The 16,779-nt window shown below is 43.5% G+C and overlaps 1 protein-coding gene across 1 annotated transcript in view; it reads right to left on the bottom strand.

Moving 5' to 3' along the window:
- The window catches only part of LOC146859088 (myeloperoxidase-like), a 139,159-nt gene that overhangs the window by 105,820 nt on the left and 16,560 nt on the right, over nucleotides 1-16,779 (bottom strand). The window contains exons 3-5 of the mRNA XM_085649741.1: nucleotides 14,551-14,644; nucleotides 6,164-6,339; nucleotides 3,901-4,021 (exon numbers count right to left, since the gene is read on the bottom strand). Coding sequence (XP_085505867.1) covers nucleotides 3,901-4,021; nucleotides 6,164-6,339; nucleotides 14,551-14,644 — 391 coding nt within the window. The remainder of the gene's footprint in view (nucleotides 1-3,900; nucleotides 4,022-6,163; nucleotides 6,340-14,550; nucleotides 14,645-16,779) is intronic.

Genomic DNA, 16,779 nt, shown 5'->3' with positions numbered 1-16,779 from the left:
TGGAGTGAGGAACAGCTCTGAAGGGCCGGGTGAACTTTAGAGTGACCACAGAGAAGGGAGTTCTCATAGACCAATCTGGAGAGAACATATTGACTACGGACATGTAGCAATGAATTGCTAATGACCGAAAGTAATTTGAGGTGGTAGTGTCAGTTCTCAGCCATTGTCGAGATATGAGATTGTCGGTTAAGCCGATTATCAAAGATGAATCCAAGTTACTTAACACTGTCCATAATCATTGGTTTGCAGCTCAGGGCATAGCAAGAATCAATCCACTGATAGACGAGCAGGTAGGTTTTATCATTGACATTAAAATGAGTTTTTTTTTAGTTTAGTGGAGTTTTAGGTTGTGGATGGACATCCACTTTTGAGTTCGGAACAGGGTATTGGCAAGCAGATATGTGTCATTTGGAGACGAAATCTTGAGGTAAGTCTGAGAATTATCTGTATATTGGTGATATAGAATACTAAAATTTCTGAAGTTCTCTCCAAGTGGTTCCAGATAAACAAAGTAGCAAACAGCATTGATCCATGAGGAACCCCTTGTGGAAGGTTAACTGCACTGGATAGAGAACTCTCTGTTTTAACTACCTGGGAGTGGTTCGAGAGATAGGAAGTAAATCAATTGAGAACTGTTACCTCAATGACCATGGTTTCATTCAGGATGTTAAGCAATGTGCTGTGGTTGACTGTATCAAAGATATCTGAATGGTGTAGAAGAAGAAGAAGGCCGTCCTATTTGAGGAAACAGAGTGCGTCGTCAAGCACTTGTTGCATGAAGGTCTCTGCGCTTCAGCCCTGCCTGAATTCAGATTGGAAATCGTTCAGGAGGTTGTTATTTGAATATGAAAAGAAAGTTGTGAAGCTACACCACTTTCTCTCATCTTGCCTAGGAAGAAAAAAGTTAATGCAGGCTGGTAGTTGTTTAGTTCCCAGGTATGTGCAGAGACTTTTTTCAGGAGGAGGGAGACTTGTCATATTTTTAGACAGTCTGCGCAGGTACCTTGCATAAGTGAACAATTCACCAAAGTAGCCCAGAAAGGTAGCAGCGCTTCACAAGCTCATTGTTGATGGATCCTGGTACAAGGTCATTGAAATGATTCAACAGTTTAACTTTGGTTATAGTTTTGAGGACATCCATCTCTGATATTTCGTCAAGGAAGAAAACAAAGCATTCATGCATATCCTCCTGAACATGGGCTATATTATTGAAGGTCAGGTTGTTTGATTGCTTAATTACCTTGAAGAGATGTTTTGGCATTTCTTGGAGGTGTTTGTCATGTACGGAGAGCACTGGAGCCATGGACGAACCAGCTGGACACCGGACACCATTTCTTGTACAGGGATGGGGAAAGGTAGGAAGCGAGGGAAACAAAATGCATTTCTGATTGGGACACTACATGGACAGCACGGGAGGTGACAAGCTCCCCAGGAGTAGAGAGGGCATTCCTAATAAAGTATAGGTTAGTCCATATATCTGGGTTTGTGTTCTTTATTCATCTCTGCTTACGGAACATAACAGCATCCACAGGTGATTTGATGTGAGAGGACTTAACACTGAAAATGTGAGTGTTGTAGGAGATTGCTGTTGAGGAAAGAAGACAACATTTCGACAGATTGGACTAGGATGTGGTCTCAATGCTGATTGAAATCACTGAGGAAGATGCTGGTCTCAAAAATTAACAGATGAGACATGATAAATTGCATGAATTCTTCTATAAATGTGTTATTTTTACCAGCGGGATGGTAAATGACATTTTGCCTGAACATAGATGCCTTTTGAGGAGATCTCCATTGACAGGTTTTGGAAGGAGTGATACTGAACAGCAGGACATTTTCTAAGCCTGCAGTGAAGAACTTAGGGGTCTGGATGGATGCTTCACTCAACTTTCAGACTCAAACTAAAAAGGTGGCGGGAAACTGCTTTGGTCTGTTGCATGGACTCAAACCCATCCTGGGTTTCTTTGATGCCCCTGTAGGCAGATCATCATCTAGGCGCTGATTATGTTAAGACTTGAATACGCCAGTTCTTTGTATCTGGGAGTTAACAAGTCAGAAATACAGAGGCTACAAAGAGTCCAGAATGCGGCCGCAAGATCCCTCCTCAGTCTGCGTAGAACCTGCTCAGTGACAAGTGCCATTCGCCGTCTCCACTGGTTACCAGTGGCTAGGCGAATCAAGTTCAAGGCACTCTGTACAGCCTTTAAAATCCTGAAATTGGCATCTCCAGAAATCCTGACCAACCTACTTTTACCCTACACCCACACGCGCCAGCTCCGTTCCATGGGACAATGCCTGGTAGGGGTCTCCCGCGTGAGAAGGGTTCACATCAGAGGCCGTTCCTTTCGGAACAGAGCTGCCATCCTTTGGAATTCTTTGCCGGCCCTCATCCGGGGGCTCACTAACTACCTCCAATTCAGGATAGCCATTACAACTTTTCTCTTCCCCACAACGTAGGCCTTCTTGCGCCCTTCCGCGCTTGGTCATCTCTCTGCTGTTCAGCGCTGGGACGCCTCTTTGCTGGGGCAGCTGTCGCGCTTTATAAAAACTCCCAACATAACATCACATAACTTGCTCTTTAAAACAGCTACTCCACCACCATGTCTGTTCTCTCACTCATACCAAATAATGGAATACTGCAGGGGAAGAAGGATGGTGAGTAATGTCCCAGTAAGGACAAGAATATAAAGGATGAAATTCCAAAATAGAGTCAAAGATCATAATTGCAATCATTGATAGCTGAACAGCAGTTGTGAAAGTTGCACTGAAGCAAGTATTGTCTTGTAATGGACAAAGAGTTACTTAGCTGATTGATAGGTATTGAAATTAGGTTTTCAGGTTCCTTTGGAGAGGAGAAGGTATGGGGTGGTCTTTGGTTTACGATAAACGGGAAGGGAGAGTTGGCTAGTGTTTGGCCACTCACCGATCTAGCATTAGGGTTACCTGGCCTCCATCAAGTTCACAGTGTTTCTAAATGTCAACAAGTTTGTGAAGTTTGCCATCTGTGAAGGAGAGTTGTGTTCTCCTGGGCAGGGTTCATGATGAATTTGTGGAATTCAATCTCGCTAGGGATTATTTATCAAGTCATTGTTGGGATGGGTAGATGGGGTGTGGACCAACTCAGATAACGTTTTCATTTTCTCAGTCAGTTTGGCCAAGGTGGACAGTATATCTGGATGGGGAGACAAGTGTAGTTCTTGGACATGAGACTTGGACTGTCCCATCAGGCTGAAGGTCAACTCTGGGAGATGGGACTTGGATTGTCCTAATGCATTATGAAATTAACATGGTGCTCTAGAGATGAATATAAGTTGTATGGTACCAGAGGAATGAGCAGGAGAGAAAAGTTTTTTGGGGCCTGAATGTTGGAATGTGATGGGAGGTTTGGAGGGAGATAGAGGGGGTCTGAAAAGAGAGGACATTGGAGGGTTGTAAGATTATAAGCAAAGAGAGAAACTTCTAAGGAAGGGGTAAGGAGGCACTAGCGAATACAATAACAAGGTGTGAGGTTTGGAGGTGAGATGAAGTCTTGATAGTGAAAAACTGGAGGGGTGTTGTGTAAGGAAGGATAGGAAAATAGGGGGAATTGTTGGAGTGTGAGCATGGGTTTCTTAACGTTTTCCTACATTTCTTATTGCGGAGATGGCACTAGAATTTGCTGGTGCTAGGGAGCAGGGTTTTACCACGTTTCAGTGTGTGTTACCATGCATTGTTTTGTCATGGAAACACCATATTCCCCTACAACGGAGAAAACAGTGAGATGTCTGCAAACCAGTTACAGCATATTAAACACAATTAAAATGAATTTACGACCATTTCCAAATTGAGGGCCAGAAGCTCAAAGCTTAGAGTACCCAACTGGAACTATATATCAAAAGACGCCACGGTGGGGCGAGTTACCTGTTGTTGCATTCGCCAGTGATGGTTCTGAATCGACTGTTCGGACACGGTTTGGGCATTGACTGATAAGCGCATCCAGAGACCTTGGAGACTGTGTGAAGCTGTTCAGCAGTGAGTATATCTGCAAAAGGTTCCAAAGAAAGTCATGTCACATCAATGCTAATCCTTCCAACCCCTCTATTACGGGCTAGATTTTTTCCAACTCTTAATACATTTGCTGCAACCCTTCCAATACTTCACTTGTTTAGCTTTTTACCATGCTTGACTAATCCATGTACTTTAATCAGAATTAATTTTCCCGAAGAATCTTTTGTTGGTCATGTTGAGCTGTTCACTAGTGAAATCAAATTGTTCATATTTCTAAGTAATAGTCTTGCCTTCTTAGGTATAAAATGTAGAAAGTGCTTCTTGTGACACGAGGCAGAACAATGCACTGTACGAACAGAATTCAAAATATCAGTCAAAGGATATATTTGATAACCAAATGGAAATGATCACCCAACCTAATAACTTCCGGGAGTAAAATTAAGTACATTTGTAATTAAAAAAGCTAAAAAATAAAATAAGGCCACAATAAAACAAAGGGGAATATTCAGTAGACAATAATACTTCAAGAAGAGGACATGTGACGATAGAAAACCTATGTAACCAATGAGAAGAGCTGTTAGTGCTTTTGAAAAACAAATGACTCGGGCGAGCATGGGATTTTAAATGACGAAAAAATCAAAAGATGTAGTGCAACATCAGACCGAGCGTCATGTGAAACCGTTGTCTATTGAAATGGTGGTCTGTCAACACAATATGTGTGCTTACTCGTACTGTTGTGCCTCGAGAGCACCAAACCAGACTTCGGGTCTACGTGCCAAGTCGTTCCAGCTTTCATCTGAAAAGTAAAGTTTTACGTCGGTACAGTGTCTTCCACCCCCGCCACCGCCTTCCTCTTCCAACACTTCCTAAAGAGTGGCAAAGGAGCATGGGGGGAACCAGGCTTTCAGGAGTCATGGTCGGTTTTTGTGGCCAGGTCTCTAAGTTGGGAAGTTCCACTGTGTGACTTACAGGCTTTGGTCGTCAAGTAGTGGACTTGGGTTTCTCTCTGCTCATGTAGTACTGGGCCTTCTCTGCTTGAATACACTCTGAACATTCTCTCACTGGTTATTCCGTGGTTGTATTGGGCATTCAGGATTGGACGGGTCAGAAAATAGGCCCGGAAAACTCAAAAAGTGGCCCATGTTTTCAAATTGGGGCAATGTTTTTGACTTGTAAAGACACACTGTATAGGTGTTTTGCAAGGTATGGAAGTGTGCATAGATTTGAGCTTACTGCAGGCAATGTTTGTTTTAATATCAGGGAAATCAAAAGTAAACACCAGCCCAGCAGACCATAAAGCAGGGCCAAAAACACGGCCCACACACTGACCTGTCAGAATAGCCCGTCGGGCACTACCTGACTGCCCTCCAGGCCAGTCAAACCCTGTGTGCATCCTCTGGTGATTACTCTCCGAAAGGTCTCTCATTGGTTGCAATGCATAGTCTCTTGCTAGCTTTGCTGAACATTATCTAATGGGCACTACTGAACAACATTTCATTGGTTGTACTAAACAGTTCATCAATGTGATGGGTCCTCGTGCTGGCTAGTGCATTCTGTGGGATTCTCCTCATGCGTCCCCTGCGTGGAACACGGAATGCCTGTGCTCTGGCAGTTGCTGCCGGGGAGCTGTAGAAGTCGGCTGGATTAAAGGTGACCTTAACCTACCTGGGCTTTGTCATCCTTTCACAATGGTTGTACTGAGCCCACTCTGGTCGGTTAAACTGATCAGAATCTCAATGGTTGTATTGAGCATCATCCGGCTGAATACCCTGTGAAGAGTCTTTCATCGGTTGCAATGGACAGTCTCCTGCCAACTGTACTGAATATTATCGGATAAGCAATACTGAAAAGTCTCTTAGTGGTTATACTAATCAGTCTGTCAATGGCTGTACTGTGCCCGCTTTGGTTGGTTAGAGTGACAGACTATCAGTGGGTGCATTGTGCTTCCTCCTTCTGGATGCCCTCTGAACAGTCTCTCATTGGTTGCAATGAACAATCTCCTGCTAGATGTACTGAATAATATCTGATAGCCATAATGAACAGTTGCATTCTGGTTACACTAAACAGTCTGCCAGTGGCTGTACTGGGCCCTCTCTGGTTGGTTAGACTGAGCAGCACTTTGCTAGTTGCTAGTTAGTGAACAGTCACATCCCATGGCTATTCATCAGTCTCTTACCTGTGATATTGAAGGGCCTCTGGTAGGAGTCCTTCACTCTTTCCTTCAACAACTGGAAGGTGGTCTCCATATAATCAGCTGCCCGGATGACAGTCCTGCTGCCTGCCTTCGGCTGCTTGAAGAAAAACATGATGTCCCCAGGCGAGAGGCTCTCCTGCTTCAGTTTGTTCTTTACACTGGGAGGAAAAATATAATTTATGTCTGGTCAATTTGTTGTGCCTTTAAGTTTCAGTTTGATTCGTCAATTGCCAGTGCTGCAAATGAAGACATTGATCTACACACAGATCACAAGCAGCACCGCAGCAATGCAAGCCCCGTGGCTGAGGACTGGACCTACATGTCTTAAAGTTCTGATTCACTTTTATGGTTATCAAAGTAAGAGAGATCGTTATAGTGTCAAACTGTAAGAGAGATCCTTGTGGTGTAGTGATCATGGATGCTCACGGATCCATTTATTCATACATCCAAAAGTCTTGTCCATATAATTAACTGACAAAGATAGATCAAAGAATATCTCCCAGTAGAAATAAATACATGGTCATGTCTTACTTTGTGATTAATTATGTCATTTTACTTATCCGATGCCCACACTCATAACATCCTCAGAATGTAGAGGAACAATATCTACATCTTTCCTTCTTGGTTACTATGTCTGGTTATGAATGGTAGAACATGTTCCTCTTTACTTTATATAGATACACCTACAAAGAGTCCCTCACTATAGTTACTCTTCTTATTGTTAGATTTGAATCTAACGCGGGGATCCCTTATTCCCTTATTTAATGAAATTAACTTCTCCAGAAGAAGGTATTCCTTGCATGACTCAGCTCTCCATTAGGACAACTCATCAAATTGTTAGCTCAGATGGTAGGATCTTGCAGGCGAAATGTAATCTAAAAACATTAGAATTTCTAATGGCCTAAGAGTCTACACATTCTTAACCAGTTTATGATTAATGACCCTAAGAGCCCTTAAATAATCCTTCAGTTACTCTCCATTGGAATCTAATATTATGAGCAGATCATCTCTGTATTCGAGTCACAGAACTATTTCACTAAACAACTTTTCTAGTTGGTTTCTATAGACTACCATCCTTCTCAGTATCTCTTTAGTACAGTGGAGTAGTCGATACTAAAACCAACTTTGAGTCCTCGTAAACCCTGATTTGTGCACACACAGGAGTTTGCATTTGAATTCCAGGTTTTGCAATAATTACCAATCCTACTTATTTTTGCTCGCACTAATTTGTACAGATAAAACCTTAGAGGAATCTGTCGGGCAATAGCAGCAAACCCCAATAATTCACCCCTAGAAAAGAGGGCAACCCACTAAATTAATATGTTGTCCTCCATATCGCACAATAAACTATTGCTACCAAGGAGATCAGTTGTTACGAGGTGTGATATTGCTGTACCATTCTGATTTCCACACTTCAGAGTAAGGGTAACATGGTATCACTCCATGTTTTGGCCTTCTCTGTGTCGTCCAAACTCAGAATGTGTAATTTTGTTACTCCACTAATTCACCCAGGTTTTACCTGGGGTAAAAATCATGTGGGTAATTACAGTAAAACTCTGAATTCCAATTTGGTATAAAGTGTCCACTCATGATGATGCCCAAAGCAGGTCCTGTCTTGAAATAACTCAGTGTTAGTTGCTAAATCTTGCAACAGTTGCAAAGTTGACCGCAGGCAAAAGATGTTTATGTGGGATCTGCTTTGGCGTGAGCAATGAGGTGTGTTATTGGTCGGTAGCAAGACGTAAAGTATACTAAGGGTGGCCAGGCAGATGTTTGCAATTCATGCAGATAGCCACAGTTTGAATAGTTGTGCAGTGCTCGTGGATGCAGTCCTTAAATAATAGCCCTGTCTAGCAAGGCCAATAGTACAGCAAGCTACCGCACATATACAGAAAAGGTATAGTGAGAGCAGCAGCGGTGCATGCTTCATCAGCGGATAGAGGAACGGTGCAGCACACATGCCAGTGGTGGAGAAAACTATCCCACATACACAGACCAGACATAGCATTGGCAGCAGTGGTGCATGCTTTACCAGCAGATAGAGGATCACCACCTTGATGTGGTCAGGGGGCTTGCGTGTCTCAGTGATCCAGAGAGCTATACTGATGAGTGCTTAGTCTCCTGGCAGGGTCATCCAAAATGTACAGGCCAAAGAGTAGTGTCTAGATGAAGCACATTCCACTGGTCCTCCAAGTTGAGGGTTGGTGACAAGGCTAACAACCTTGTCCCATAAAAACACATTTGCTACAGTAACAGCAGCAAGAACAGAGTCTCTGCAAGAGGCATGCATGATTGGCAGTATTCATAACCGCAATGATACTACTTACAGAATGACAGACTCATGACAGCCAGGTTAAAATGCCGACACATCAACATCACCTATATCCAGTCCTATCTTCCAACAAACGATGCAGAGGAAACAGTCAAGGATATATTCTACCAAAAGCTTCAAGCTGAGCTTGAAGCCATCCCGATCAACGACCTGAAGATTGTGATGGGAGATTTGAAAGCTTAAGCGGCAAATTACAACACAATTCATTACAGAGCCATGGGAAAGAAGGTTGTGGAAAAATGAATGACAATGGAGACATTTTGGGGGAATTTTGTGTCACTAATGATCTAGTCATAGAAGTCACTCTTCCCATCCCGTGATATGAAATAACTAAGGGCCAGATGTAGGTAACTTCCATTTAGCGAGTCCTTAATAGCGATTTTTACCGAATCGCTATTAAGGACTCGCTAAATGGAATGTAGGTAGGAATCGCTAAAATATTAGCGATTCCTAAACATTCCTTAATAACGAAACGGTAATTAAGATTCGTTAATAAGGAATACCTAGCCATTCATTCCTATGGGATAGGAGGCCCATAGGAATGAATGGGAAGAGATTCACTATTAGCGATTCAGTATTACCGAATCGCAAATAGCGGGAGCTATTTCAAGGGTGCCAGGGTGTCCAAAGGACACACCTGTTGCACCCCAGAAATGTGCATGTGTGCACATGTGGCGCACATACATGCCCCAAGGGCATGGATGTGTGCCACATGGCACATTTAAAAAAGCATAAAAGTGCTTTTTTAAAGGAAATCGTTACTTACCACCCACTTGAAGTTGGTGATAATTAGCGATTCCTTAAGGCCGAAATGCACTATTTTTAGTGCTACGTACATTCCATTTAAGGAATCGGTAGTTCCGATTCCTTAAAGGCAAGAGCAAAAAAAGGAATCGCTATTTTGCGATTCCTTATTTTGCAAGTAGGTTTCAACTTACCTACATTGCACTCAGCCAAATTCTGCGAATTTCTGCGTTACCGCTCGGTATTTGGCCACCTACATCTGGCCCTAAATTAGTTCTCACACAGTGGCAGAGACAGAAAACAGATTGACCACATGATTAGAGGCATATGGAACCACTCACTGCAAGATGTCAGAGTGAGTAGAGGGTCAGAAGTCGGCAGTGATCACCATCTCACGACCACTCTTGAAGAGCGGATACTCAGAAAAACACAATGCAAAACATGAGAATCACAGCACTTCAATGAAGCAAAATTACAGGACTGAGAAGACATTCATCTTACAAATCAAAAACAGGTTCTAACTCCTGGCAGACATGGAAGATCAATGTGAGCCAGCTGAAGATGCAGTCAACAAGAAATGGGAACAGGTCTCTTTAATATATTTGAAGAGCAGTGAAACATGCCTGATAACCAAGCCAAGAAAGAGGGAAGGAAGAATATTTCATAGCACATGGCGAGCTATTGAAGGCAGGAGAGCAGAAAAAAAGAAACTCATGGAGGCCTAATCTGAAAAGCTGCAGGAGAAGTACAAGCAACAGTGCATAGTAGCAAACAGAGCAGTCGAAAGAATGACATAGGTAGATAAGTGAGCACCCATAAATAAACTTGCCAACCAAGCAGAGCAGGCAGCCTGTAGAGGAGAAGACGGAAGGTCTTCAAGATCACAGGGACAGTCAATGGTAGATCTCATGCAACATGCAGCACCTCTATCATGGATAAGCAAGGCAGACTACTTACAAGAGAAAAAGAGCAGAAAGCTGGGCAGTTCAAAGAGGTCTTGAACAGACTGGTACCAACAAGCAAAGGAGATAACCAAGAAGCAGAGGCTGACATGGATGTAAACACCGCCACACCAACCAAATAAGAGATTATCACTGCCATCCGATCTCTCATGTAGGAAAAGCTCCTAGCCAAGACAACTTGAATGCAGAAATGTTCAAAGCAGACACTGAAACATCAACCAAGATCCTCCAGCCAGTGTTTTCATCAGTTTGGGAGGGAAAGTTCGTACCAGATGACTGGAACCAAGGCATCATCATTGAGTTTCCAAGGAAGGGAGATTGTTCAAATGTAACAACTGCCGTGGAATCACCCTCCTGTTAATCCCGACTAAAATCATAGTGAAAATCATCATACAACGTGTTTTCTGGTGTTGTGGACAAAAAGTCCAAAGTCTAAAGAATAGGCTGGGTTTTGCAAGGGCAGGGGGTGTGATTCAGATCCTTACTCTACGCAACATCAGGGAGCAGTTCACAGAATGGCAGCGTCAACTTCATTGACTTTGAGAAAGCCTTTAACAGTATGCACTGTGACAGCCGCTGGCATATACTGAGAGCCTATAGCATACTGCAGCAGATAATTCTCCCGAAGACCTTCTATGATAATTTTACCTGCAAGGTAGGAGACGGTATAGCTTTAAAGTCAAGACTAGTATGAGATAGGGATGCGTGATAGCAGCATTGTTCTTCAACCTAGTAATCAATGGAGTGATGTGACGCACAATAGAAGATGAACCCATAGGCATTAGTTGGATCTAATTCTCTACACTGAGGACCTTGACTAGGTGAGTGACCTAGCTTACTCTTGCACACTTACCAGCATATGCTGAAAAAGGCATCTCGCTTCAACATCTACACCCAGCAAGTAGGCCGGAAGATCAACCATGAAGAAATCAGAGGTCATGCCATTCAATATTCCAAACTCTTCACTAATCAAGGTGGAATGTTGAGGACCTAGCCAAGCCTGAGCAGTTCACCTACCCAGACAGTACTATCAGACATGATGGAGGGGCGAGCAATGACATCAAGAGGAGACTGAACTAGGCCAAGGATGCCTTTGTGATGCTGATCAATATTTAGAGGTAATCTCTTTACAGGTGAGGTTTTAGCAGAGCTGTGTCCTGTCCATAGTCTTTTGTAGATCAGAATGCTGATGGATGACTAAAAACAACATCACCAAAATGTCAGACTTCCATATCAGTTACCAGTAGCCTGTGTGCACTTTCTGCCCACAAACCATCTCCCATCAGGAACTGCTCAGCAGGTGCAAGCAAGAGAGCATGAGCACCATCACAATGAGAAAATGATGGAGATGGATAGGACACACCATCAGAAGAAAACAAGAATCCATCACAAGAACAGCTCTTCAAACATGGGGAAGGTCATTGAGCTGCCTCATGTACACAGGGCAAATGTAGGACCTGATTTACAGTTTGGCAGTGGATTACTCTGTAACAAACGCAACAGCTATCCTGTACACCTTATTACAAGTACCAAAGGACATACTGCACTTGTAATAGGGCATACAGGATATACATCATATTTGGGACAGAATACCTCTAAATCAGGCCCATAGTATAGACAATAGTGGTGCATTTTTCACTGTCCGAGATAGGAGAGTTGTGACATACATGGCCACTGTAGACTAATGTACCCCACGTAAACAGGACATAGTATCAATAGCACTGGTATATGCTTCACCAGCAGATAAAAGAGAGGGCAGCCATAAACTATCCACATACACAGGACGGTGGGGAAAGGTGCAGCATACATCAGCAGGGCAGTACTACCTATCACATATACACAGGACAGGCAAAGCCAGGGCAGGAGGCATGCATGCTTCAGCAGCAGATAAAGGAAAGGGGCAGTGTTAAATGACACATGTGCACAGCACATAGAGGAGAGATGGCGCACAGGCAGAATAGTGACCAGCAGCAGCGCATTATTCAGCAGCACATAATGGTGAGTGGCACATCTGGCAGCGGTATCGTAAGCTACCCCACATACACTGGACAGGAATAGACAAGGCAGTAGCAGTGCATGACACGTCAGCACACAGTGCAGAGGTGCGGCACACAAGGGCAACGATAGCGCAAGCTCAAAGAAGACACAGTGTGGGCAGAAAAGGTGCATGATTTGACAGCAGATGGGGGAGCAGTGCAGCACACAAAGTCACTGGAGGAGCAAGCTACTTCACATACATAGAACAGGCATAGTATGGGTAATAGTGGTGAATATTTCAGCAACACATGAAGTAGAGGGGCAGCACATGCAGGAACAGGAACATTTTATGAGTATAGCATGGACAGAGGCGGTGCAATATTAAGTTCACCAACACAGCTGGATTTGCCCACAGCCGGCGGATTTAGCCCATTCAATGGCCCTAGTTTAAGGACACACACACAAACAAAGACAGACACACACAAGCAACATATTCATGGAGGGTGGACAACTGCACCTCTCAGCACACAGGCAGCAGCAGACGTGCTGCCCGACACTACTGTCATTGGAGCTGTGACTGGAGGGAGGAGTGTTGACCGATGAGCAAGGGAGATGGAGGGGTGGATGGAGGTTTGAAATAGCAGAAGGGACTTTGCTGTTTCAATACCCATAGAATATTGCCTGAGACATTCCATTGTGTATTTTTCGGGGTGCAGAAGGAACCAACCCAATAGTTTGCCATCAAGTTGGGTATCTTTTATTATAAGCATGGATTGTAGTGGCAGTAGTACTAATAGAAGCAGCAATAGTAGTATTAATAGTAGTAGTTGTTATTACAGAATATGTTGAGACCACAATTTTAGGATTTCAAGGTGCCGAAGCGGGGCAGGGGGCAGCATTCAGACAGATGTTGCATGGAATAGTGGAGACGCTGAGCTCAGACCATGGTCTGATAGAGAAGTGTTGTGATGAGAGTTCCTGCCATGATGGGGACTCAGGAGGGGAAGTGTGAAGGAGTATAGCTCACAGAGAGATGGCATCTCTGAAGGGTGAGAGGCAGATTTTAGTTAGGGATATTAGCTCTAAGGGGTACAAGGAACCAGAGGTCAAGCAGAGATGAAAGCGTTGAACTGGATGTGTGAGAGAGTAGAGTTCCTAAAGAGATTGCAACTTTAGAGGTGATGTGTGAGGGAGCAAAGTTCTGGAGGAACAGCAGCTCAGAAGCTGATGGTGTGAGGGAGCAGAGCTCAAGAACTGATGCCATCACTGAAAGAGATGTGTGAGGGAGCAGAGGTGAGGGAGTTCTTGTATCTTGAAAGTAGTAATTCAGGAGGTCGGAAATGAGAGAGAAGAGATCCCAGAGATATGGAATGCCTTAAGGCAAAGTGCGAGGGAGCAGAGTTCAAGCAGATGGTAGCCCTGAAGGAGATGAGTGAGGGAACATCTCTTGGGCACTGACATGGAATGTGTGACGGACCAGATCTCAGGCAGGGATGGCCTCTTTGAAAAGGCTGTATGAGGAAGTAAAGGTGAAGCAGAGATAGCTTTGATGGGGGGGCATGTGGAGCAGAACTCTATTAGTGCTGGCACATTGGGAGAGGAAGCAAATGTGGCAGAGCTCAAGTAGTGATGATATCTCTAAAGGGGAATCCTCTCTAAAGGGGGATGTGTGAGGATGCGGGATCTAGCAGTGAAGGCACAGCGAAGAAGACACAACAGGAAGTGAAGCTCAAAGGGGTTGAGGATCTCAATCGGTGGAAATTGGAGCTGAGGTTGTGAAGTTATGGTAATCCCGCTGGAGGAATGATTAATTCAGCAGTGATGTAAATTGCAAAGGGCCGAGTAAGAATATGGGCAGTTATGGCTGCTCTAAAAAGTGGGTCAGAGTTTGAGCAATGATAGAATTTCTGGCAGTGATCTATGGTGAATTCTCTTTTCACTCTAACAGTGAATGCAGCTCTGGACTGGGAAACAATCGAGATTAGAGGCATGGCAGTGCAGGTATACACTTTGCGGGGTGCAGGTTATAGGTCTGAAAGAGCATGTTGGGTTGGGGTGGCAACTCTAAACGTGCAGGAGAGCTGCCGAAGGCCGGGCAGTGATGGCAGCTCTGGGTGTACTGGTCAGAGAACATCAGTAACCAGAAGATAGGAAGTGATTGCAGCTTTGATGGTGAAAGGTGCGGTTCAGCGATAGAATAAGGGGCTCTGAAGGGACAAGCAAACATTGAAGTCAGGTAGATGAGGAGAGAGATTCTGCACCTGATAAGTGTTTTACACACCCTGCCATTCCCGCACTGGAGGAGTCATTTCCCTATAAAGATAACCCAGTAATGCCCAAACCTTCAGACTCACCTTTGGCGCGTGTGCTTGTAGGCGGCATCCACCAGGTGCTTGGCTTCTTCAGCACATTTCAGAATGAAGGAAGTCTCCAGCTCTTCCCGCCCATCTGTAAAGAGGAAACACACATTGAAACACAAAACAGTGATATTTACAAAAAGAGACTGCATTTTGACACTGATCTGCCAGTGCTGCTATGAAAACTATCAGTACCGACCTTATTGTATCCGCAGAATTTGGCGTTTTCAAGAGGTTTTCTGACTAAGTTACTGTGGAATTCTATACCCTAAAGTGAGGGAATACACCTGTCCTGTGTATCATTAAATGTATCCATAGTTCCCTGAAGCATGAACATTTTGAAATCAAGGTGCGAGGAAGGATAGGGTAAGAAAGGGAGAATTAAAGAAACAAAGCAAAGAGCAAAGCCAGGGGAAAAGTCAAAAAAGGAAAAGACAGTGTGAAAACAGGGAAAGGTAAAAAAAAACGTTAGTACAAATAACAGAAGAGAAGACGGCAAAGGTACACAGAGACAATTGGAAAAAGATTAAAGAAAACACGAACAAAGGGAATATGAGACAAAGACAGCGGATTTGTAACAAGCATTGACAAAGCTAACAGATCTCGCTTTTTTAAACCGGATTGGAAAAACCAATTCATCTGGTTGTAACTAAAAATGAGCTTTGCTAATGTGTGTTACTAGAAATGTTTCCAATCAGACATAAGACCTTTCTGTAACAGGCTGCAGTATCTTAAAGTCTTCTAATCACTTGAGTCAGACATAAATTCTTTCTGTAGTGAATTTAATGAATTCGGAAACAAATTCCGTTTCTCTATCAGACTGCAGTACCTTTGGTCGCTACTAGAGGTCACTGTAGTCAGAAACAGATCTTTTCTCTAGCAGGCTTCAATAATGCAGGTTTTTACTTAAGATTGCACTGCTGTAGCTTGGGTTGCTAACAGAGGTCCTGGAGTCCCAAGCAAATTCTTACTGTAGCAGGTGCAGTAATTTAGGTTGTTTCTAGAGGTTCTGGAGTCGAACAGAAATAGTTTTCTGTGGCAAATTGCAGTATCTTAGGTCGTAACACGAGGTCCCTAGAGTCCTCCTTTTCTGGAGTAGGTTGCAATACCCGAAGAACCATGCAAAAGTGGCCACTGTGTTCACATATTTATCATGACTCAGAGCACTCATGAGCTATGATGCACTAGCTTTAATTTACTGTTACAACATGGCTGACAGCCTTTAAGAATGGTACAGGTAAAAAAAATAGGGAGTGGGATGGGGAGAGGCAGAGAACACCAGGTAACAATGGATGAGCAGTGACGGGAGACTGAGCAGATAGGTAGAGAGCTGGGGCCAATGTGTGTGTGTGTGTGTGTGTGTGTGTGTGTGTGTGTGTGTGTGTGTGTGCATGGAACTACTTTTAAGGATGCTTCCATCCATGATAGGCCAAGGACAGATACCACCACTGATGGACACTCCTGTTGGGAAACAGCCTTTACAATGCGGCATTTACCATGCAATGCCTTTACCACACATCCTTTACCACGCAATATATATATATATCAGGTAAGTATATAAGCCACAAAACATGCCAATCTTACCATGGGGCACTGGGAGGCTGAGACAGTTTGAGTTGACACGAATGCAGAGGCTCTAAAAAAGTGATTTTATGGCTATGCCTCATTGCTGATTTGTTTATAATTTAGGAAGATGAAAAAGAAGAGCTGGAAAACCTTTTTTAAATCCCTTGACAACAATCTTCAGAAGCTCAAATTTACTTATGAAATCAGTAACAGCAATATTGATTTTCTAGACATTGGCCTTTACATTGAGAACAACAAGAGCTGTACAAAAATACATAGGAAGCCAATTAGGTGCAATCACATTCTTTTAGCAAGTAGTGCACATCCAAATGCCCTAAAATGGAGTGTGCCTTATGGGCAATTTTTAAGAGCAAGAAGAAACTGTTCTGAGTACAAGGATGATTTTGAGACCCAAGTACAGGAGATGTATCAGAGATTTAGGAGACGAGGCTATCTCATTACAGTGCTAAAAGATGTGATGATAAGAGCTAGGAAAAAGAACAGGGGGGACCTATTGATCCCCAAGAAAGTGGAATCCCCGACAGAAGAAATAGCCATCAGGTAAATCATAGGCTTCAACAATTCATATAAGGAAATCAAGACCTCGATTAGAAATAGTTGGAGCATTTTGAAGAAAGATGAAGAACTGAGACCACACTT

This window comes from Triturus cristatus, chromosome 3_2 (genome assembly GCF_964204655.1).
Source record: "Triturus cristatus chromosome 3_2, aTriCri1.1, whole genome shotgun sequence".
Lineage (NCBI taxonomy): Eukaryota > Metazoa > Chordata > Amphibia > Caudata > Salamandridae > Triturus > Triturus cristatus.
Note: the sequence above shows the minus strand (reverse complement) of the source record. Positions and strands in the feature narration are given on the sequence as shown.